Raw genomic sequence first — 24,382 nt, 5'->3', positions numbered from 1 at the left:
AATACGTCATATTTAACATTGAGGCTAAAATTTAAATATTGTCAGAGAAAGTACGTTTGTTATTTTAAGAAAAATAATATACGGTAGTGCGGGAAACAAAACAAACTTGATCGCTGTTGAAAGTGGCGTTTAAACATGGCTACCGCTCTGCCGCCCGTCCCCGATCGCCTAAAAGCGGTCGCCCCGTACGTAAAAATAGCGGCAGAGCACGATGCAAGGGATCCAGTGATCGCCTATTGGTGTAAGTATCAAACCGCGCAGTAATTTTGCTTTGTCACGTTTAATTTTTTGCACGAGAGATCCGGGTAGTCTTGAGACGCTGGGGCTGGTCCGGCCAGGTCCGAATCGCTTGTTTTCGATTTGCCTTTTGAATGCCAAAGTTCATCGAGCGATCGATGCCATCTACGCGTCTTCTGTGGCATTCGCGCCAGTTATGGTCACCGAAGCGAGAAATATTCGTGAGAACGGGCCAGTGATATGTGACAGGGTCCGGTTGGTCGTCCACGGTTGACGCCAACGTTGGTTGACGATTTCCAGAGCGGACACGCGTTGACAGCTAGCTAGTTGCGCAACGAATTTAACATGAGTGTTGCGTTTCTTCTCGCAGGTCGCCTCTACGCCCTGCAGAACGGCATGAAAGTTGACAGATCTTCGTCGGACTGCCGGGTCTTTCTGATGGCATACATGGATTGGCTGGAAAAGGTGAGCACTTCGACAGCGCAGCAGGTAATGACTCTGCGATCGCTTAAATGAATTGTTGCTTTGGCCAAACGCAGAGTCGATGGTAATACAACTTGGCACCTTTCATGGCATTTTCTCTGGCCTTGGTACCACTTCTCGTCACCTCGAGTTTGTTGACCGTGATAAACGGGTATCTCGCTGAGAAAATGCCGTGCGCACACGAAAGCGAGCGTTAGTCATTTTTCAAAGAAATGCCAATCGTTAGGCATACACTTCAGTTACTTTCGATTGGAAACCAGCCAGTGCTTCAACGCCCCACCAATGCGTATATACTTTCTTTTTTAAGCACATCTTTGTAAATTCACTTTTATTCAAGTGCAAGTTTGGTTTCATAAAAGTGAATATACTTTTATACACTTGTTAGTGAGCGCGTTGGTAATGATATAGGTTTAGAAAGAGTTATATACGTAAAGACAGGGGACAACACCGTCCCTTGTCTTTACGTATATAACTCTTTCTAAACCTACATACTTTTATATTTGCAAGTTTATTGTAACATGCTTTTGCTACGTAAGGATATACACATAGCAACTCACCAGCTTGTGCTCGCAATTTTTGTAGATGGAGGTGCACATCACACCAGTCATAGCATTTAAAGGGACACTGACACCCCCCAAAATATTTTTTAAAATTTTTGCCAGGCGATTATTATGGTGTTAGAAGACCACGCAATCAGTATTTTGCTACAGCGTCACAAATTTCTGATAAAGTAAAAAAAAAAACACAACTGCCCAAATCAGAAACTGGTGTGGGGAGGAAGAAGAAATATAGAGGGTGAGTGTGCAAAAGACAGAGGGAGGAGAGAGTGTGCAAAAGTCAAGTGGCTGTGCAACTTTTTTTTTTTAATCAACATATCTGCAGTTCTTTAGAAGCCACAAGAAGTGAGTATCATATTTCTTTTCTATATTTAATATTAAGTGTGTGCCTTCAATTATCCGTGACTAATTATATTTGGTGGTTGTGTCTAAACCATAGAAAACGGCACGTGACCATGGACAAGAGAGTGAGCGCGACTCAAATTGGCCAGTTTTTGATCAGTGGTTTTCGGGCGGAAAGAAAACTAATTTTGAGCCGCAAACTGTGTTCTGGGTAGTTGGGCTCTCATATGTCATGTGCAAATAAAAACCTTGGCGAGCATAAATACCCTGTAAGTGTCCCCTTAAAGGGATACTACAACGAAATTTCGGCGCTAATATTTTGGTCTATATGTGCTTGAAGGAGCAGTCTCATATTGAACACACCAATATCTTGTTAAAAAAGTCACAAAAAGGAATTTTAAAACAAATTAAACGATTAGCAAAGAGCACCTGGTGGATGTTGCTAACGCCTCGTTTGTAATGCCCGTCTAGGGACCTTGACAGCTAGTGACGGTGAGTGTCTCGCCTCTGGCCACAACGAGAAAAGAGGGGATGAAGGAATTCCCCTCTTCCCGAGGATCCCTCTTGTGTGTCCCAGAAGTCGCTATTGTTCCCCTACAAGATTACAGAAGATTAACCCTTCACTCTAAATTCATACAAAAGCAGCCGCTTCAATGGCTGGAACGACTAGGCCATCCTCTCGACGTCAGCCTTGCCGTAGCTTTGCTCGTCATGAGACGACCTACGTCACGATTGCGTTGGATGTCACATGCTCTCCGCTGACTGTTCTTCGAGCGCTTGCCAGAGTGGGCCGTTCATAACGAAAAATACAGCCACCAGGCTCAAAATACAAACGTGCAATTGTCATTTACAGATATTGTGGATCATATTCAACCTGTTTTTGAACACGACGGCTATATTTCCAATTTCGTTCAAGTATCCCTTTACAAGGTTGAGGGGAGCTCTGAACTCTATCGGCAGCCAAAACAGTTGTCAAAAAAATGATAATCATTCAGATAATGATCAATCACTGGAGGCATATGATGACCATACATACCATAACCAACTTTATTTTTTCCTCTAGGAAAAATCGCTGAGGAAAGATGATGAAGCCATCAGCAGTGACGTCGTCGCCCAAGCTCACATAGAAAATCGTGCTCTAAAGTTGTTTCTTTGGGCAGACGGCGAAGATAGGGCAGCTCGCTTCAACAAGTGAGTCGCAGCCTTCCGTGGTAGTCTATCTAGGTTTTGCATGAGTAGCAAACCTCCTTCCCTGCTCATTGCGTGCGTACGTTGGCCATAGGGAGCCACTCTAGTGTAAAAAGAATGTGCATAATTGTCATGCCACAATGTGGGGGTGTGCATGGTTAGGATCATATTAGCCCAATTTTGAACATTAAATAGCAATATCGCCCCAAGAAACAACATCCTGGAAGTCACTAACAGAAGGTGGGGCAAGGGCAAGGAGCATTGCAAATTGAATGGAATGCTTAAAAATACGGCCAAAAAATGTGGAAATCAAACAGTGTCTAAAACCTGCATTCGAGATTGTCTTCTCATGCTAAGCCCCACACAGAGTGTTTGAGAACGGGAAACAGTCAAACCGGCAGCCTCGAAGAGTTAGGAGCTGTTAAATTTTCTAACTTTAATATCTAAATGGTTTTCAAAATTCAAGTATATCAAAACCAAACCCCTCGAATGTTTTCAATTTTCAAACTGCTTCAAATTGCATGAAATCAAATTGGAAATTTTGTAGCTATTGATTTTGAACCTCAAGAAAATTGCAACATTTCCTATGATAACCATCCAATGCTATCCGCTCATTCTCACGGCACTTTCTTCATTGCATTTTAGTTCTGCAGGCAAACAACTTCATTGGCTGCCTGTAAAGAGCAAAGAAGGAAAAAAAAAAAATCTGACTATAGTGTGTTTTTTTTTAAAAACCAGGGACATTATATTTTTTGTTTTTTATTTTTTTTCTTCAGAAATGTCGTCAAGGCATTCTACACAGCTGGATTCCTTTTTGACATTCTGACCACCTTCGGGGAACTGACAGAGGAGGTAAAGAAAGTTCTTTAGTATTTCAGCACCTGACATTCTGGACATCTAGATGAAACCACTTCCCTTGTCGCCGGTTATCCGAACAGTTAGGAAGGAAGGTTATCAGTTCTCTACTGGACTGTTTGAAGGGCCTCCTGGTTCTCTCACAGATCTAAACTTGTTTTTTCATGAATTTTTACCCTGGGAAGATGTAACTAACTTGAAGCTTAATATTGTGGCGAATGCAAATGACGACTGTCGTCGTCATTGGTAGCACTCAAGCTGATAGACTGAGCTCATGTCATTCGTTTTGTTCAAGCTGGTAACCTAAAAACAGGCCATGCCTCTTCGGCGTGCTGTACAGTGGGCCTGCTGTACAGTGCATAGGTTAGAGGGGCACCTAAATGAACAAAAAGATCATGGACTTATTGTGTTTTATAATGGGTGATAAGCTCTTGCCCTACTAAAGTTGATGTTGTCTGGCTTCACAGTTGTTCATGACTGAAGCGATACTCTTTCAGATCACAAACCACCGAAAGTATGCTAGGTGGAAGGCAGCCTACATCCACAGGTGCCTCAAAAATGGAGAACAGCCAATTCCAGGGCCTTTGAAAGGAGACGACGAGGGATTCGAAGAGGATGCAGGAGGTACGCCACGTTTGCGCAATCATTCGCACCCTAAAAGGGTTAAATCTCAGAATAGCAACCAATGCTTTGCTAAGTAATTCGAATTTTCTTAGTGCACACCTTAAACCCCCCCCCCCCCCCCCCCCCAAAAAAAAAAAAAAAAAAAATTTAACTACTGTATTTACTTGCGTATAGGTCGACCTGTTTTTCAAAAATCGCCTCATCAAAACTGGGGGGTCGACCAATACGTGAATCCCGGTATTATATTTTTCAACTTTTTTTTTTTTTCGGGGGTCCCGAAGTTAAAGGGTCGACCTATACGACGTATCGACCAATATGCGAGTAAATACGGTAGTTTGTTGGTACACCCTTGACAAAAAATAAATTTTACTCGAAAAAAAAAAAAAAAATTCTTTAGAGCAATATTGATGGCGAGAGATTTACTTGAAATTCTCCGCACAAAGTCCATAACATCACGGAATGGTCATTCGCTTAAGGAGATGGTAATTCGCTCTCTCCACCTCAACGTGAAGGCGAAGCCGATCCACCTCTCCTCCACGCACCTGAAATGCCGAGAAAGAAAACAAGTGGATAGGAAATGATTACCGACTAAATCATGTCTCGCGCCGTAAATATTGCTCTAAATAAATTTTTTTCCCCGTGAAATTGATGTGTGAAAAATTGACATGAAAAACAAGCAACGTGATGTCACCAAACTGTTAAAAAAAAAAAAATTTTTTTTTGGGTTTTTTTTAAGGTGAACTTATTTTCATGCTTGTCCTGTATATATTCCAAATGTCCATAACTTGTACAAGGACAAGGTTTGCAAATCAAGAGACTGAGACTGGGATCCCTAATATCACAGGTGTGCCAGGGCGGGGTTGCAAAACCTTATAAGTCCCAAGCTAGTAGAGCAGTGCCACTCTACAACAAAGTTGCATGCACTAAAACTAAATTGTGGTACACTTTAGTGCTGATAAAGAAAAAGTGGTGATGTTAAAAACTACTGCAGTAGCGCTTGGACTGTGAAAATTAGTTCACTGCGTAGTGAGCCTTAATTCAATGGTAGTACAGTTGAGCAGAGAGCATTTCAACATCTTTTTTTTAGATTAATACTGTAAACAGTTGCTTTCTGTTCCATTCCTTCATTTTTTTTAATCTTTTCCTCTTTATGGCAGTTTTGTGTAAATAATGCTTACTATTCTTGCCCCATGTAATACCTCTGAATTGCCTTGACCACAATGCTTCCCAGCATAGGCATAGACTATGGGGGAGCATCGGGGCTCGTGCCCTCCCCTGGTGAAATCCAGGGGGGCCAGAGCCCCCCCAGGCCCGGGCCATGATTTTTACCGAGACACTGTTTACGTGCCATGTAACGAGCTTCTAGTAGTGGCATGTAAAAAAAATAACACCCACGTTGCCTTTATTGACAAAATACATGGGAAATGGAATACCAGCGTGTTTTCGTTAGCTTCAATCTCCAGTTCTGTCGAGAAGGTAACGCCCAGCACCATCCCCCCCCCCCCGCCCCCCCCCCGTTAAAATGGAAAGTTTACGCCGCTGCTTCCCACACACTTCTTTGGATCAGCGAGCTAAGGTTTGCCAAAAAAAAAGAATGCCCGGTCTGCGGTTCCAGCGCTTCACGGTTGTGACTCGGAAAAGTTTGCGCACCTCTGCTTTCGTGCCGACATTGCATGTCAGAAATGGTTGTGCGCCTCTGTTTCCGTACTGACGTTGCACAGTGCGCATCACTGTTAGTGCTAACATGACTTTTTTCACTTTGACGGCGAAAGCCTCACTTGTCCCATTGAGCGAAAAAGCGTAGAAAAGCCAATAAAAATAAGTTTGAGCGGCACACTGCTCAATGGCTTGTTATCTTGGCGTCGTCCTAGAAATCGTCCTAGACCTCTAGGAGGACCTCACTTGTCGCATTACGTGAAAAACAAACGGCGTTGTTGTTGTGCCCGAAAGACTGCCATAAAAATATGTCATCAGGGCGATGTCACCGCCGGAGCGCTGTGTGCAAAAGGTGCGCTTTGGACTTCATCTGTGCGTGTGTGCTCCGTGCGATGTACTGTGAGGCGACCGCATCTACATCTACGGCCTTGACATTGGCAGCAGCGTCTACATCTACGGGGGCTTCCGTAGACAAATGTGGTTACCCAAGCAAATGTGCCACAGCCTCTCTAAGTGTCCTCCTCTAGGCATTATTCTCGACATGGGTGGTGCCCGACAGAGGCTCAGGAACTACATTCAACATGACAGTTTAAACATTTTATTAAGAATGCATCGCTTCATTAAGAAAGCACAAAGTAAAGCAAAAAGCAATGGCAGAAAATATCAGTCACGGTATCAATACTGATATACCGCAGTGAATGTCAATAACGAATATATATTCAACGGGCAAACCTTTCCTCTGTTCTCCTTCATGTCAATGGAAGAAGGAGCCAAGGAGCTAGGCAGCGCGGAAGAGACGCGACAAAATGGCTCGTGCTCTGATGCCACAACCACTTATAAACTAGCGCGCTCGAGAAAACAATGGTTTTGCACAAAACAAATATTACGCTTTTTCTTTTAGGGAGGGGGGGGGGTGCCCTCAGAACAAACTGGAGAGGGGGGGGGGGTGTACACACGAGTACACACCCCCTAGGGGGTGGGTAGTGAAATCACTGCACCTGGGTGCCGTGAGAACAGGACACTTTTTTTTTTTTTTTGTTATACTTTCTTTTTTCGTCAGTTGCATTGGCTGGATGGCAGAGACGCCGTCTGCCCAGGCTACTCAGGAGCGCGCCAATGGGTCTTCTGGTTGATCGCGTCGCAGCCCTCACTGTGCTGTGTGTCCTCACCTATATTTATCTTACACTGTGGTTTGTGCAAAAAGTCTTGTGGAGTGTACCTCAGAAATGTTTGTGCACCTCTTCTTCCGTGCCGACGTTGTAACCGACAATTTCCGATCTCGTCCCCCAGTGGTAGGAGGCATGGGGGGCCCCAGCCCGTCCAACGGCCCCGAGGGAGAGGCATCTGGGAGCGACGACCCCTTCGTCCCCAGCTTCCCCCAGATGGGCGGTGCCCACGCGCCCGGATTCGTCCTGCCCCCGGTGCAGCCGGCGGGAGGGGCCACGGGAGGACCCCGTCTGTCGTACGGGGACGGCCAGCCGGGCCTGGTGTCCCTGCCCGTGCCCACCCCAGGATCCCAGGCCCCGCCTTCGACCCCCAGTGGGTCTGCGCAGCCCTCGCCCTCCATGACTCCCCTCGACCTGCCCCGTGCTGCCAGTGAGTCGCGCGTCCTTCCTGCTACGGTCATTGAGTCATTGATGGCCTGAGAGAGGCAGGCTTGTCACCTTCACTCGTCTTGCTCCGTGATTGGTTCCTCGGCATTCTTGTCGGCTAATGCCTCAATCTCATTGGCTGCGGAGCGGTAATGAGATGCTTGGGACTTGTCGCTGCCCGCATTTTTAAGCTGTCGGTGACAACATTCTAGAACGTTTGGAGTGTGTTAAACCACCCCTCTTATTTGTGAAGCTTTATAGACCACCACACGGCCCTGACGTCATGCAGCTGCGGTGGCACTGTCGACGGCACTGCACATGCGCAGACGCTTCGCTTAAAGGGACACTGACACCCCCCAAAAGTTTTTTTTTCATATTTTGCCAGGCTCTTCATTATGGTGTCGGAGGACTACCCAATTAATATTTTAATATTAATATTAATATTTTAATAAAGCCAAAAGACGCAACTGCTCGAAACCGAAACCAAATCCCGACGGAGGTCGGAGAAGTGGAGAGAAGAGAGTGGAGTGGCGGAAGTCACGTGGCTACACCCAACCGTGCTTTTTTTTTTCTCCTTTCCGTAGCAGACGACACGACATGCGGCTTGCGATGCGGCGTGCGGGAACTGTTCGCCGTGCGATTCTTTGTTCTGTACTCCAAGATGAGTTGTTTTGTACATTGAGAAGTTGGAGATGAGTAGTGAGTGCCCTTGGTGAATTTCCATGATCGGCTCCGAAAAGAATACACCCAAGATGTTACGTGAAGAGCTGGCTCACATGTCCTGCGTCCGAAAAAAAAGGGGCATTGTGCGACAGAGTTTCCGATAGATCAACGGGATCGGGACCAATGGCTGGCTGCGGTTCCTGTAGAACATATACGGACACCTCGGAAAGCGGACGCTACCTGATTTATATGTCCCTTGCATTTTGTGGTAAGTGATTACATTGAGTTCGCAGGTGTCAAAAAGGAAATCCCATACCATTTAATTCAGCGAAGTGTCGTCCACAACATTTGTTTGTTATTTTTTTGTTTGTTTCTTCAGTGATAATTGTAAAAAAAAAAGATATTTAAACATCGAAAAATGTTAAAAAAAAAGAAAAAGAAGTTTCACGGGGGATCGAACCCGGTCCTAACGCGTGTGAAGCGGACGTCTTTCCCACTAAGCTACTGGGGCATTTTTTTTTTCTCAACTTTCCAACGGTAAGTTGGAAAGTTTGCTGTCGATTTTCTTTTAGCAAAAGCACTCCCGGGTCGAAGTGGGGAAGCACCACGCATTGCCAACATTCGCACCTTGTAAAGAAATCGTACGCGTGCATATTCAACTCGAAGTACACACGTCGTGCTTGACGTTTGCGCGAGCGATGTCTTCAGCCACGAGAAGGGAGCGACGGCTCGGCGACGTCTTCCTGCAAGTCGGCTTGGTGGTCGGGCGTGTCGTACGGGATGAATACCAATTCTTTTGATCAGTCCCAAATTTCTCTTTTAAAAGTAGACAGAATTCGCCGGTACCGCGAACGACAGTTCTGAAATAAAGGTCCCATGCCCGTCGTCCGCTGCCACCGCCGTCCCCGCGAGTCCCACGATACGCGAAAAGACGAACGCACAGAATGCATCCGGTTGTCTGTGGAACTTTCTTTTCAAACAACGTATTTGCAGCTTTTTAGAAGCCACAAAAAATTGGTTTCATATTTTTTCTATTTTTAATATTGAGTGTGTGCGTTCAGTGACCTACGACTTTGATTAAATTTGGTAATCGCATCGATACCTTAGAAAACGGCCCGTGACCGCGGAAAAGAGAGTGAGCGAGACTCGAACCGGCCGGTTCTTGATCGGCGGTTTTCGGGCGGAAAGAAACCGAATTTCGAGCCGCAAATTCTGTTCTGGGTAGTTGAGCTCTCATATGTCACGTACAAATAAAAACCTCGGCGAGCATAAATACCCTGTCAGTGTCCCTTTAATGCAAATTCGGTTTCTGCGCATGCGCAGTGCCCACACCTAGTGTGGGCAAATGCGGGCTTGTTTGTAAACAGCGTGTCGGTCTATAATGGGTTAAGTAATGGAAGACAAATCGAAAATAGTTTCACTATGATGCTGACTACAAGAATGGGTAGCGTTTTATGTTACGCAATTTGGGGTAGAACATCTCCAAGCAGAGAACACGCGTGAGTTTACATGTATATCCATCTGTGCCTGCATTTTTTGTGGCATAATATTTTGAGCCTGCAGGTGCTGGAGTGAATTGAGAGTTTGATTTTGTTCTTAGCCCGAAAAGAGGAAAGTTTCAAAGTGGAAGAGAAATGAACAGTCGAGGACACGTCTCTAACACAGCTACTCTAACACAGCGTCTCTAACACAGCTAAGTAGCTGTGTTAGAGACGTGTCCTCGACTGTTCATTTTTCTTCTACTTTGAAACTTTCCTCTTTTCCTGCCTCAGTCTCGGGCTAAGAACAAAATGGTTAACATCCACCAGCTCACCTGCGCAATCACTACATTATCGAGAGTTCCATGTTTGCAAGTTTAATACGAGCATACATCGTAGCATCCTTCTATTTAATTATTTTACGTAACATCTCTAGACGCCTAACTCGTCCATATGTTCAATCAAAATCTTTTTCCCTCGTCTCCATAAAATTTTTGTTGCCACGGATGTCAAATTTTATATGTAGATTGACTCCCCGTGCTTTCGTGATAAAGAAGGCTTGCTTTTCGGTGGCCCACATTCCACGCTCGCTTGGTGCACCATATACAGTGTAGACCGCATATAACGTATGTCGCGGGAGTCGCGAAAATCCGCACTATAAGCGGTACCGCGCTATAACCAAAACATCAATTTTTCAGGCCAAAATACATGCCATGAGACAACTTACCTTTGGAAAAGAATTTATTTTATGTTAAATGAAAAATAAAGCTTAGTTTGCGGAAAGTCTTTATGTCACCAGACTAGTACAGTTCTGTCTCAAGTGTGTCACACATTTTGAAAGAAATGAGCGGCTTTTGCCTGGCGCAGCCTTTTAACGGCGTCGCGGGTTGCGGACGGATGTTGCGAGCGTTCAGGATTGCTAACCCTAATCACTTTTCTCCGGTGATGAAAACGCGTAAAAATTCGCATCCTTCATAAGGTACGTGCCAGTAATACTTTGAACTTAAGCACACGCATGAAATGCGCCAAATAAGAAATTCGGGCGATGTTCGAGGACACAAATACTTAGAAATCACCACTGTAGTCGAAGTAAACAAACACAACAACACGGGCGTTTCTGCCGTCTTGAGAGCGCCGCCACGACATCACCGCATGAGTAGGTGGATCTTCCCTTCTAGTACGTGCTGGGTTATCATAGCGTCACACAACGAAAATTCACAGTCAAGGATAGCGCTTTTACGCAGAACGATGAGATGAACGCCGTCTACGACGACGATCACAACCGACGCCATGTTTACGGATAGATGCAGCCGGCCCGCGACCGACATGCAACGCGCGCGAACACTTTTCCTCGACCTGCGATTGGTCTGTCGTTGCGGTGGTTTCTTTCTTTGTTTCCAACGCAGCGGAGGGACGCACGCACGTGAATGACACATGCGTGCGTCCCTCCGTCGCTATGGCAACTGAAGCCTCTCTCTTCGCTTCTCCCCGTTTCTTCGAGCAACCTCCTTGCCCCGCGAGTGCTGCTTGCGACTCGTGCCGTCGGCGCCGTTATCTAGTGTCGCACAGGGGAGCGTGCTCGGTGCTCCGGTCGTCGGCGCGGTCGGCGGGCTGTGCCGGAAACCGCACTATAACCGGTATTTCCCTTCACACGCCTGCATTTTAAGCGGTATGTAATTACATGGAGTTCTATAAGAGGCGAAGCGGTGGTTTAAAAAAACTGCGTTATACCCGGCCCTGCACTATAAGCGTTTGCGTTGTAAGTGGTCTATACTGTACTGCTACATCTACTGGAGCAGCGTTTCTCTAACAACTGAAAGAACTGGTACGCCGATTATGCGGTTAGGCAGTATTGGTGGTATTAACTTACCGGATCTCGAAGTAATCAGTAGGTTGACAGCACCAACATCATTCTGTGCATACCAGTATTCCTAGGGAGTACCAGAGATGCACTTAGGAAGAAAACCAGCAGTATCGGAGCCTAGAGAAACACCGAGATATTCTCTACTTTCAGACGGTGTGAGCCTGCAGCCCGACGACTTCCACAAGGCGCAGAAGTACTGCAAGTACGCCGGGAGCGCCCTGCAGTACGAAGACGTGCCCACTGCCATTGACAACCTCCAGAAGGCTCTCAGGTTACTCACCACTGGCTCTGAGGGGCTTTGAGGACATGCAGGGGCCCCTTCTCTGTGCTCACTTGGGGCACCCTCCTTCCCCTTCGGTGTGCGTGAAGGTTCAGTGTTTGTTTCAAGGAGTGTGTCCACCCGCTGTCCCACATTGACGACGTCTCGAATGGTGCCGGGAAGCACCGCTCGTGTGTCCGGGCCGAAGCGTTTGCCGGCCAGCTTAAATAAACGGTTCCTGTAGTCCACACAATGCCAACACCGTGGCAGGTTAGTTGTGCACCTTCCTGCGTGATTGCAACAATCAGTGCAGTCACGCTCTACTAGTAAGTGTTCCCCTGTTTTTCGGGTTTTATATTTAGAATATTACGAGGGAAAGGGGATTGATAATGGGTGCCCTTTTCTAGATTGAAATTCTAACAGGCATGTGATATAATTTTTTTCTGGGACACAAAAACATTCACTTTGTTTCGTTGCACCAGGTGAACGAGAAGATCAAATGGAGGAAACTTCCGACAATACAGGTATATTTGAGAATGTGTTTCTTGGGGGACCAACTTTTTTCGTAAAGGAGGTATTTCAAGCACAAAGTGCCACACTTTCCGTTCTTGCGGATCCTACACGTGGATTTGGGAGGAACGGGGTTTTGGTTTTCTGGTATAATCTGGGTTCTGTACAATATTTCAAGAGCCTTTTCAGAATGAAAGCGTAAGGCAAAATTGAGCCTCAATGGACCTTGTCCAAAATCTTAGGAGCCGCTTTTTATTGCATTGGAATGCTAGCAGGAGTCTTCTCGCTAAGGGTGTGGTTTTCAACCAGAAAAGCGACACCAATTTATTGACGAACCTTGAGTGCCTGCCTAGTCGAAAGGGAACCCAAGACCCCAGGAGGGAACTGAATGCTCCTAATTTTTGGCTACATTCTATTTTTCCTTTAGTAGTTAATGCAATGTCATATTGTTTGCAAATAAACCAAGCTGCTTTACTTTCGTTCATTCCTGTTTGTTGAACTTCTGTTTGTATTGCTCATATTTGGCCAGTACAAACGCAGCACGAAAGAGTGCTCGATAAAAGAATCTTCAGTGGACCCTTGCAATGACGGCCAACATTGGAGTATGCGACCTAAAGGCCGACTTTCAAACTCCACGTCGAGGAGAAGGGGGCAGACAGAAAAGCGAGTAAGAGTGGAAAGTGCAAACTGTATGTCTGCTTTTAAAGGCTGGTTCACACACCCCACTTTGGTTGCAAACGAGCTCTTTGTGCAGTTCGCGTTGCCTTACGACGAGCGGGCATGCTGGCACTGTCTGAGGTAGCCCTGGAACTGCATTTAAACGGAGTGGAGGTTTTGCGGTATAAGTGATGCTGCACGCAAACCATGTTCTCGATCTACAACTGTTGAAGAGGACCGGCTGCTAGTTGCTGCTCTGGCAGCAAATCCTTTCCACTTTCCACACTTTATTAACTGAAAGAAATGGCTGTAAAGAAATAAATTGCTTTATCTAATGCAGTGTGAAAGCATACTTTAATCAGCGTTTTGAAACCAGATTGGGAAGCATTTGAAAGAAGAAAAAAACCATCAACAGCCGTCAGTATATGAAAGCATTTAGGCTACCGTCATACCTAGGTTACATTATCCGCAGCCTGGTAGATTACGGTCACTAGTTGTTTACAGACACGTTTTTGTGAGTCGGAATCATCGACAGTGCAAGATGCGTCGTGAAACCGTGTTCAGCGAACATCGGCAAGTGCTGTGGCGTCGTCTGTTCTGCGCTTTGCAGACGACAAAGCGAGCGGAGTTTTGGACGGCGCCTGCTATGTGGCGCTGGGGGTACGGGACGGCTGCCGCTGCCCTGTTACAGCTAACAGTGTCCACGATAGTACATCCAAAGCACGATCCAAAGTAAAGTACAAGTACTTTTAATGCAATCTTTCGCAATGTCCTTTCATTCCCTTATACAGTGTTTTGTTTTTTAAACTGGTATGCATTGCCCCAGGGGTAATCGAGTTATGCATCAGTTGTTTTCGGAAATGGCGGTGAATATTGGATGAAGTTAAGTGGCCGCAGAGTAGTTGTTTTAGTTTCTCTGACAAACTATTTAACGCAATCAACTTATAAGGCACTTATTTCTGTCTGTCTTATAGCGACCATTACTTTACTTGGAGAAATGACCACATGACATCTCAAAAGACATGTTTTTTTACACGACGATGCACACTTTTTTTGTTTTCAAGTTTGGGGAGTGTATTTTGAAGTCAAAAGTTGAACCTTTCCCAGAATTTACCCGAAAAATACTGTAAATAAAGTACAAGTACATACTCGGAGGATGTTCTTTAAGTAAGGTACAAGTTTTCATTGTACTTTAAGTACAATGTAGTTAAGGTTTTCCCAACTCTGTTTATGAGCAATGGTCATTTATAACATGCTCAAAAGTTTCTCAAGTTGATGGTGAAAGAATGATGAGCAAAAGTGATAAGAAATTTAGGCAAAGGTAGAGTGTTCCAGCGCTACGTTATAGATAGCACCAGTGTAATCTCGTAGGCGATCTGCATGGGCGTACCAACTGGGGGGGCAAGGGGGGCACTTGCCCCCCCAGTTCTCAGAGTGGGGGGGGGGGGGGGGGGCAAGGCATGTGTTCTGCCCTCTCCCTGAAACAACAGCCACTGGGCAGGCCAAACACTGTCTGGCGGCGCCCAAGGAATACCCTTGGGCGCCGCCGGACAGTGGGGGGGGGGAAGGTCTGGTTTGCCCCCCCACTCAAGTTGGTACGCCACTGGGGATCTGCACACTGTAACCAACTGTGCAACAAACTGCACAGTCGGTTGCAATCAGACGTGAGTGCGTGGACCAGCTTTTAGAAGCGAGGGTTCTTGTTGAGGCGTCGGCTGCCATCCCGAGGTTCTCCGGGAGATTGTTTCATTGGGTGGGGTCGTATTCGACAAAAGTGCGGGGAAGAGGGTCATGTCCTTCTTCCTGTCAAGGCAGAAACAAAAACAATGGCTTTTTATCTCGAATAAACATAACAAAGAACAACCCATATCTAAAACAAAAAAAAAAAAAAGATTGAACAGCATTGAACTCTACTTGTGATTGAAAAGAGCTATCGTCAGAAATCGAACGGTGCACAAAAGTGACGCACAAAGGTGCCGAAGTGATCTTCCTTGAGTATGTTTCATTGTCGGCTAATATATTTGGTTGAGCTATTCTAGAAAATGCCAGTTTTCGTTCTTAAAATGATGCAGAAAGTATACCTGTTGAGATGAACCCTGGTATCATTTGCATGGAAGCGTTTAGAAATTTTACAAGGAGGAGGAGGAGTAGATGAGGGACGAGGAGAGGCATACCGTTCCCTCAGTACCCTCCCCTCCTCCTCAAGAGCTGTGCTCTAATTCGGCATTACAGGGAGTTGTAAACGTCTCTTTTTTAAACCGTTATCCTTGTGGAAACTATGGTTTTTAACCAGGGGATATCAGCATTGTAATATTGTGTGCAACTTTGATTTAAATGTAAGTACATGTTGAGGAAGTTTGAGTAGTATCTTTTATGTAGACAAATACAGTCGAGCCTGGCTGCATCACACTCGAGTATTTTGAATTATTGGTTATATCGAACAGTTCGAATGTCACCTTGAAAATCACATGGAATTGAATTGGAGCGTTGTTTTTAAAGGGGTCATGAAACGCTTTTCCAACTTTTTCCTGTTTAGCTTTCCTCCTCAACTCATAAGTCGCGCATTCTATCAAACAGTTCAAGAAGACGAAAAGGGGGGAGTCCCCTCTTGGTTGGAATCTCGCTTGTATACCCGGACAGAGCCATTGTCCCCCTAGAAAGAAGATCAGCCCGTCGCTCAAAATTCAGACAAAAGTTGCTTTCCCACCCCGTTCACCCCGAAGATGACAGTACTGTGGAAGCTACGTGCTCGTTGGGCCAGCCACGCTTTTGCCACGTGATCACGCTCTCGCGCATACCCACGCGCAGAGAATGAGATCAGGTGATGAAAGGGAGGCGGCTGATTGGTCGGGCAAGCGCGTAGCTTCCACCACAATGTCAGCTTAGGGATGAAGTGAATAAGGGAGGTCCGGTGTCGTGTGACGTGCGTTTGGACCCGGTGACGTGCTTTGGGAACCGCGGATGTATCACAGTGAAAAGGCAGATAGCTTACGAAGGGGAGGAGGTACGAAATAGCCTGCTGTGTTTTCAGATTTTCGCGCTGAAAGTCAGGCTTTTGACTTTCTACCTTTTTTCTTTTGGCCCACTGAACGATGTACTATTAGTAAAATCCCAATCTAAAGCGATTTATACCAGCCCAACATTTGCTTCATGGGCCCTTTAATGCGAAACCAATAACTGTCTCATGGGACGAGCTGACGGCATCAGTCTGAAGCGCGAAAACGGCAGATAGTTTCCTTCGGCTCCATTGGCTGGCGCGCGTCGACGGGGCTCCCATCGGCCTCTGCGCTCGTCAGTTTCCACGACTGCTCACCCCATGGCGCTACATGTCCATCAGCGCGGAGCGTCCAAGGTCACCAGGGGAGCACACGCGCTGACCGGCGACGAAAAGTACGCAACAGACGAAAAAGGGAGCGGACGAGCGGCTTGCATGCTTTCGCATTCACAACTCATAAGGAATGCTTAGGTGTACCTCGATCTTTTTTTTTTTCTCTGTATCGAACTCCTATGGCGGGGACACTCGAAAGAGCGAACAAAGCACGGCGGCCCGTCGCTTCTCCCACGGTCGGATTGCGACTGCGGCGAGCCTATAGCTCGCGTTGCGGGGCCATGGCAGATACGCGCACGGGGATACGCAACAAATAAAAACAACAGTTAAAAAAAAAAAAAAAAACTTTAGGAAAAGAAAAGTGGAGGATGGCAGGGCGAAGGGCGCGCGCTTTTGTAGGGAGGGCAGGGGGTGTTTGGGCTGTTGGAGAGGCAGCGTGCGCTCTTTCCCAAGCGCGCTCGCTTTGCGCGAGACGTAGCAGCCACTGTGGCGATTCCACGCGCAGAGCAAAAGCCGTCGGGCAAAATTCGTCGACTTTTCGCAGCATATTCGTCCCATGGAGTTCAGCGTTTTTGTGCACGCGCAGGTTGTGCGCTTCCCGGATATTGCGTATCTCGTCACGTACGGCACTGATTCCTTGAGCCTTCCGGGCGCGCATAAGAAAGTTGGATGATTTGGACTTTTTCTGAACGCGCACAAAAACGCGCTGTGACGTAGTAGTGCGCTCCTCTCCCATATCCTCTCCTGGCCAATCGGCGGAAGGCACCAGTCCCGGCTCCGCGCTTTTTCGCCGTCGGGCGCATATGCTTTCCACTCGCCCGAAAGCGCACTGTCCTAAAGGCGCATTCACACGCAGCAAAAAAAAACGTGCGTTGCGGCCGACGTCGACGCCAGCGTCGTAAAATACGAAGCAGTCACACAGGGCCACCCGACGGCGGCGTCTTCTCGGGTAATCTCGCGTTTGTCGAGAGAACACGGAATTTTTTTATTCGTCTGCTTCGCACGATTGTTGTTGCCTTGCCTTCGCGATTGTATATGCAGTGGGAGACAGCCGTCTTCACTGAATGGACAACGGCGATGATTACATATACCGTATTTTCCGGACTATAGTCCGCACCCGGTGAATAGTCCGCAGGGGGAAATTTGGGGTCAAAAATAAAAGATTTTGCTTAGATAGCCCGCACCCGGTGCATAGCCCGCACCCGGTGCATAGTCCGCACCTGGTGCTTAGTCGACACGAAAATCTTCTCATAGACGGCACACGTTTACAAATGTCTGCTTTTTAGCTCACAATAAAGCCTATAATGTGCATAGATCATCATTAACATACACTTTCGTGCACAAAATTCGTCACGTCTCGTCATAATAAACGATCTTGAAAAACATAATTCCTGTATAGTCCGCACGCGTAGATAGTCCGCACAGCCAGAAATTTCAACTTTTAAACATGTATAGTCCGCGGACTATAGCCCGGAAAATACGGTACGTTTACACTCCGGTTATATGCAGCATTGGCGAAAGGCACGAACTCGAACGGGCAGCTTCTAAAGGTACGTGCTCTTTTGCCGCGTTTTTGTGCAAACAAAAGCACGGTGGTACGCCGGCGCGTCCCAGAGTCTTCGCAGCTTGTGCGAGAGTGTTTTCGATGGAGAACTGTTGTATTCCGTAGTGGTGGGTGCACACAAAGACTACAAAACACATCGGGAGTGATCGCTCCCGCACAGTCGGAGGTAGGAACACACCGCGAACTTCGGTGGCAGCTTTCGCGCGAACGATGAAGAATAGTTTCACGGCGTCGTACACGCACATAAAACACTGCCACGGTGTAGGAAGGCTCTTCCTACACCGTGAACACTGCTCACAGTCAGATGTTCCAATCACTTGCTTCTTTCCACGCTGAAACGCTTCCATCCACGTTTGGCGACTGCATGTCTCCCTCGAACCCTCTGGCCTTTCGCCTTCATTGTGGGCCGAAAAATTGTCCTAACCGGAGAAGGGCGACACGTCACGTCCGGACGATCACTGATTGGCTGAAGCGCGCGGTTCCGAGGCGTCGTCTCCCTGCATCGTCGTCCTCGGCGCGTGACTTTTTAGAGCGCAGCTCTTAGGCGCCCGTTCCCAGCTTGAGCGGCGTCGGCGTCGGCGTCGCCGTCGGCATCGGCGTAACCGCAACCCTCGTAACCCTCGTGAGGGTTACGAGGGTTATGAGGGTTAATCTCATGAGGGTTACCCTCAGGAGGATCACGAGGGCCACGAGGGTTACTTACCCTCGTAACCCTCACGAGGGTTACGAGGGTTAGTTACCCTCAAAAGGGTTACCTTCATGAGGGTTACCCTCACGAGGGTTACTTACCCTCGTAACCCTCGTGAGGGTTACGAGGGTTATGAGGGTTAATCTCATGAGGGTTACCCTCAGGAGGATCACGAGGGCCACGAGGGTTACTTACCCTCAAAAGGGTTACCTTCACGAGGGTTACCCTCACGAGGGTTACTTACCCTCGTAACCCTCACGAGGGTTACGAGGGTTAGTAACCCTCAAAAGGGTTACCTTCACAAGGGTTACCCTCACGAGGGTCACGAGGGTTATGAGAGTTACCCCCACGAGGGTCACGAGAGTTACCCTCACGAGGGTCACGAGAGTTGCCCTCACGAGGGTCACGAGAGTTGCTCTCACAAGGGCTACTAGGGTTAGCCTCACGAGGGTCACGATAGTTACCCAGGTCACGTGACCCCCCCGGGGTCACGTGACCTGGGGATACCCCCCGAGGTCACGTGACCCCCCGTTGACGTCATCGCCACTGATGACGTCATCAGTGACGTCACTGATGACGTCACCGGCATCCCCATCGTCATCGTCATCATGACTGGTGACGTCATCAGTGACGTCACAGATGGCGTCACCGGCATCCGCATCGTCATCATCATCATCACTGATGGCGTCATCAGTGACGTCACTGATGACGTCATCGGCATCGTCACGTGGCCCCAGGTCACGTGACCCCCTTGACGTCACGTGACGCCCCAAGGTCACGTGACTCCCACAAGGTCACGTGAGCCCCAAAGTCACGTGACCCCCCCCCCGCCCTCCGAGGTCACTTGACCATCCCCCAGTACCTTTCCCTCCTCCTCCTCAAGAGCTGCGCTCTAATTCGGCGTTACAGGGAGTTGTAAACGGCTTTCAATTTTCAATACAAAAATAAGCAAAAAAAAAAAAATCACCCCACGACGCGCGTTTTTCCGCTGTGTGAATTTAAAGGCGCATTCGCAGAGCGGAAAGACGCGCTTGACGAAATATTGACACAATATTTCGTCAGATGTAACCAGTCTCGAAAAAGGTCTGTCTCGAACCGAAACGTCGACGAACTTTACGAAGAATATGTTTTAAAAACTCCAACGGTCTCAAGTGCGTTTTCTGCCGTATATATATATATATATATATATATATATATATATATATATATATATATATATATATATATATATATATATATATATATATATATATATAATCTTTCTCACATTTGGGGGGGAGGGGGTTTAGCACGGTGGTGGTGGTGGTAAAACATTTATTGCCAAAGCAAAAGGGGAAGAGAACGGGGTCTTCGGTTCGGTGAGTGGAATCCTCTAGTCCGGGATCCCTTGGGAGCTTGCTGCTAGCTTGGTCCGGTTGATCAGGTGTACCTGGATCTTGTAGACCTCGCTGCGCAGCATCTTTTCCCACCTTCGGTCGTCAATAGTGTCGCCAAGCCCTGGAGTGTCCGGGCATGCCCGCACCATGTGCGAGAAAGTGGCTCTTTGCCCGCAGTATTTGCAGGCTTCGTCGTCTCTGCGCCCCATGTGTTTCAGGAGCACCGGGTTAGTGTAGTTGCCCGCCTGGATCCTTCGCCAGGCAGTACTCTCGGCTTTGCTTAGCTCCCGGCACGGGAGCCCGTACTGTCTCCTCTGGGCCTTGAAGTGGTCCAGCATGTCTGAGTACACCCACTGCCTCGCTTCTGCCCGATCGACATATCCACGGGCCCGAAGGTCTGCAGCCTGGTTACCTGGAATACCCTCGTGCCCCGGGACCCAGATAATTTCGAAAGTTGACGAACCGTTTACGGCTCTCTCTAGGATTTTCGCGGCAGTAGCGCACACTCTGCCTCTCATATAATTCCTGCACGCATTCTGCGAGTCTGTCAGAATGTACGTGTGCCCCTTTCCCGCTCTCATCGCCATTGCGATCGCCGCTTCCTCTGCTTCGTCATTGTCGCGTCTTTCAGTGACAAACTGTCCAGCTCTTTTCCGTCATGCCCGACGCAAACCGCGACTTTGTTGCTACCATACGCCGCAGCATCGGTGTACATGACGTTCTCTCTTCCTTCCATCTTTACTCTGTAGTAGTCAGCTCTTGCCTTTCTCCGTTCCTTGTGTATTTTTGGGTGCATGTGCCGCGGTATGGGGCTGACTCTTTATCGTTTCACCAAACTTTGGGTCAGCTGCCTTTCTTTCAGGTTTCTCGTCCTTATATCGCCGTAGCCGAGCCGGACTCCGGTCTCCCTTCCGACCTTGCTGAACCTCCATCGCTCCTTTTGTCCCAATATGACCGCGTCTCTCAATTCCCGGAAAGTGTTCGTGATTCCCATCTTTTCGAGCTTCTCTGTCGGCGTGCACGCCGGTAGATGCAGCGCAGTTTTGTAAGATTCCCGTAGTATGCAGTCCACCCTGTTCTCATCTGCCTTCGTCATGTTGTAGTATGGAAGGCAGTATCTCATTTTGCTTACGATTAGCGCGTCTACTATCCGCAGCGTCTCGGCTTCCTTAAATCCCTTTTTCCTGTTGGCGATCCGCTTGATCATACCGCAGATCTGTTTCGCCGACGTCTTGATCTTATCGATCATCGTGCTCGGCTTTCCGTTGGATTGCAGCCACATACCGAATATTCGGATGCAGTCCTTCTCCGGTACCATTTTCCCGCCGACCGTGATTTCGATCGGGACACTCTTGTCGTATCCTGCACCGTGTAACCGAAGTATCTCCGCCCGCACTTCTTTACGTGTTCTTGGACTCGCTTCACCGCTTGCCGGAGAATTTCCACTTTCCTTCCTAGCTTCAGTTCTTTGCTTCCGACCCACAGCGTGACGTCATCCGCGTAGAACGCGAAGCCGAGGCCGTCTATGTCGTCGAGTTTTTTCGGTAGTTTCATCATGGCGATGTTGAACAGTAGCGGCGATATTACCGCTCCCTGTGGCGTTCCCTTATTTGTGAGTCCCACCAGTTTGGGATGCAAATCTCCAACGTGTATTCTTCCTTTCCGGTCTCTCAGGAAGTCCCTCACGTAGTTGTAAGTACGCTCGCCACAATTCATCGCCGCCAGCCTTTCCATCACGTATTCGTGATCGACGTTATCAAACGCCGCCTTCAGGTCTATCGCCATGACCACTCGCTTGGTGTTCCTGCCCTTAGGAAATTCATCCAGTACGTTTTCTTTTAAAAGCGCAAAAATGTCCTGCGTACTAAGGTAAGGCCTGAACCCAAACATTGCGTTGTGGAAAAAGCCGTTCTCCTCGATGTACGGTTGCAGCCTGTTCTTGACGACTCTTTCCATTAGCTTCCCAACCGCCGAAGTCAGAGAGATCGGCCTCAGGTTTTCGAGTCCGATATTCTTCCCCGGTTTCGAAATAAACTTTATGTCGGACTGCTTCCACTCATCCGGCAGCTTTCCTTGCTTCCAGACTTCGTTGAACATATCGGTGAGTCTCCTGTACTCCTTCTCTGGTAGGTTTTTTAATGCTCCGTTGGTGACTCCATCTCTGCCTGGCGTGCTGTTTCTCGCTTCCCTCGCCGCAGCCTTGACTTCGCCAATTCTAATCTCCTCGTCCAATTCCAATTCCTTGTTTGGTCTGCCTGAATACTCCGACAGGTCTTTGCCTCTCGTCCCGTCCGGGATGTATCTTTGTCGCACGTACTCCATGAGTTCGTGATCGCTTCCCTTAAATTGGTGAATGATTCTTTGCATCGTCTTGCTTCCTTCGCTCCTCATCTTGGTCGGATCCACGAGGTAGTTGAGCAAAGCCCACGTATCCTTGTTCCCGAGTCCCTTGCCTTTCTTCATATCTTCACACCGCTGTTCCCAGTTGTGCCGGGCAAGTTGCTGCGCGTACTCTTCTATTTGTCGGTCCATTTCCGCCACTCTCTTTCCGATCTTGCGGTTGTATCGCTGCCGCTTCCATCTCCTCGTAATCTTCCGACGTTCGTCCCACGTCGCCATGAGCTTGTTATCCGCCGCGGGGTACTTGGGCGTCAGCTTTACCTCGCTGGTGTTCTTCATCACTTCCTTGATCTTTTTCGCCCAGACGACCGGGTCCGTAACGCCATCGAGCTCCGCGTCCTTTCTAAAGTCTTCCCAGTTTGTGTGTCTGGTCTTGCCTATGCTCCTTTCCCTGAGGTCCGTTTCCATCTCTATCTCTATGATATAGTGACCGCTTCCCAAATTTTCGCATGTGTTTGACCATTTTACTTTTACGTTCTTGCAGATCGTCAAGTCCGGACTCGTGTCGCTGGTTCGCCCGCCGCCCGTCCTCGTCGGGTTCCATACTTCGTTCTCTATCGAAAGCCCCTCCTCTTCAATTGTTTCCAAGAGTTTCTTCCCCTTGTCATTGCTGTATTTGTAACCCCAGCTTTCGTGTGCGGCGTTGAAGTCCCCGAAAATAAGCAGTGCGTTGTCTCCCGCGGCCTTAATCGCTTCTTTGAAGAGTTCCTCGAAAACGTCCTTTTGTTTCCTCGGGTATACATTCAAAATGAAAACGCTCTCGTTTCTTCCTCTTCTTTTAGGCACAAGTTCTATAAGAATGTTCTCGATGTCTTGTTCCGTATCGTGCACGATCGCCGTATAGTTCTTACTGACGAGCGTAGCTACCGCCGGTTTCTCCATGCTATTGATGTACGCGTCATACCCCGTTACCTTCGCTATTGTCTTGACTTCCTGCAGCGCCATCACTGCCGGCCCGTCACCGTTTATGAAGAACTGCAGATTCTTAGCTTTGGGTCCTAAGCCTCTACAATTCCATTGCCATATTTTGATTTCCCTGTGCTTAGACTTGGCCATGTTTACCGGCCTTGATTTTCATTGCTTCCATGATTTGCTCCATAAATAGGCTTAGTCTCTGTTCAATCGCATTCTGACATTGTTCCATAAACACATTTATTCTCTGCTCCATTCTATCGAGGCGCTCCTGCATGTTTCCAGTATTGCTCGGCTCTCCCCCTGTAACACACCACATATTTGTCTCACAATTCGTTCTCCTCTCCAGTATGACCGGCCTTCTGTCCCCCTGCCCGGCTCTTGCCTGCTTCTCCCTCTCAGCTCTCCTTTTTGCCTGCAGCTTCTCTCTTTCCGCTTGCTCGGCTTTCCTCTGTTCCGCCTCCCGCAGTTCTTTCACTCTTTTCGCCTCTGCGCGCTTTTTTTCCTCTATTGCATGCTGCTTGCGCCCTTCTGCCGCAAGCTCCTCACTTTTCCTGACCACTTCTAGTAAAGCCGTCGTTCCTCCGTTCATTAGGTTCTCTATTTGTTGTACTATTTCATGCATCTTGCTTGTCTCTGTCGTCCGCACATTGTGCTCTATGTTTGCCGCTTGTTCTGTTCTGTTACCGGCCCAAGTACTGGCTTTTGGTAAGTTTCTGAACCGCCGATCAGGCGGCGCCTTGTACTTCTTTTCGCATTCTCTGTCTCCGGTGCGATGACCCTTCCCGCACAGTACGCACTTGATGACGCACCCTTCCTCCTTCGCGTGCGTCTTTCCGCAGTCTCTGCAAGCTGCCTCGTACGGACATACGTCGGCGCGATGCCCCGCTCACATGCATCTATAGCGCACCTGTCGTCTGGGTGTGTACTCGTACACTCTGTATGCGCCACCGTAGAAGTACATGTTCCTCGGCTTGACATTTCCGCTGAATGTCAATAATACGACCTTCGACTTAGGCGCCGTGCCGCTATGAGCTCTACGCCGGTCTTTGTTCTCGTATTTTCCAGAATTTCTTGTTCTTTGCATTCTGCGCCCACGTTGTGGATTACACCTCTCGTCACGTTCTGCAGTACTTGGTGAACGTTGAA

At 47.9% G+C, this 24,382-nt stretch overlaps 2 protein-coding genes across 2 annotated transcripts; one reads left to right on the top strand and one right to left on the bottom strand.

Moving 5' to 3' along the window:
* Positions 1-108: 108 nt before the first annotated feature.
* On the top strand, positions 109-12,792 carry LOC8035625 (vacuolar protein sorting-associated protein VTA1 homolog). The gene is made up of 7 exons (XM_029983295.4): positions 109-241; positions 608-702; positions 2,683-2,810; positions 3,584-3,659; positions 4,160-4,286; positions 7,233-7,538; positions 11,690-12,792. The coding sequence occupies exons 1-7, from the start codon at positions 136-138 to the stop codon at positions 11,839-11,841; spliced, it is 990 nt and encodes a 329-aa protein (XP_029839155.3). The 5' UTR covers positions 109-135; the 3' UTR covers positions 11,842-12,792.
* Positions 12,793-19,890: 7,098 nt separating this feature from the next.
* Positions 19,891-21,057, bottom strand: LOC120837588. The gene has a single exon (XM_042291819.1). It carries the CDS (start codon positions 20,506-20,508, stop codon positions 19,918-19,920), a length of 591 nt encoding a protein of 196 aa, XP_042147753.1. The 5' UTR covers positions 20,509-21,057; the 3' UTR covers positions 19,891-19,917.
* Positions 21,058-24,382: the final 3,325 nt, after the last annotated feature.

This window comes from Ixodes scapularis, unplaced genomic scaffold (genome assembly GCF_016920785.2).
Source record: "Ixodes scapularis isolate PalLabHiFi unplaced genomic scaffold, ASM1692078v2 PGA_scaffold2__306_contigs__length_199485367, whole genome shotgun sequence".
NCBI classification, from domain to species: domain Eukaryota; kingdom Metazoa; phylum Arthropoda; class Arachnida; order Ixodida; family Ixodidae; genus Ixodes; species Ixodes scapularis.
The sequence above is the reverse complement of the archived record's forward strand: the minus strand, read 5'-3'. Positions and strand labels throughout refer to the sequence as shown.

Coding starts and splice junctions, on each gene's coding strand:
- LOC120837588 (XM_042291819.1), bottom strand. CDS start 20,508: ATGGCGATGAGAGCGGGAAAGGGGCACACGTACATTCTGACAGACTCG.
- LOC8035625 (XM_029983295.4), top strand. CDS start 136: ATGGCTACCGCTCTGCCGCCCGTCCCCGATCGCCTAAAAGCGGTCGCC. Junction 242..607: donor TCCAGTGATCGCCTATTGGT/GTAAGTATCAAA, acceptor TTCTTCTCGCAG/GTCGCCTCTACGCCCTGCAG. Junction 3,660..4,159: donor TCGGGGAACTGACAGAGGAG/GTAAAGAAAGTT, acceptor ATACTCTTTCAG/ATCACAAACCACCGAAAGTA.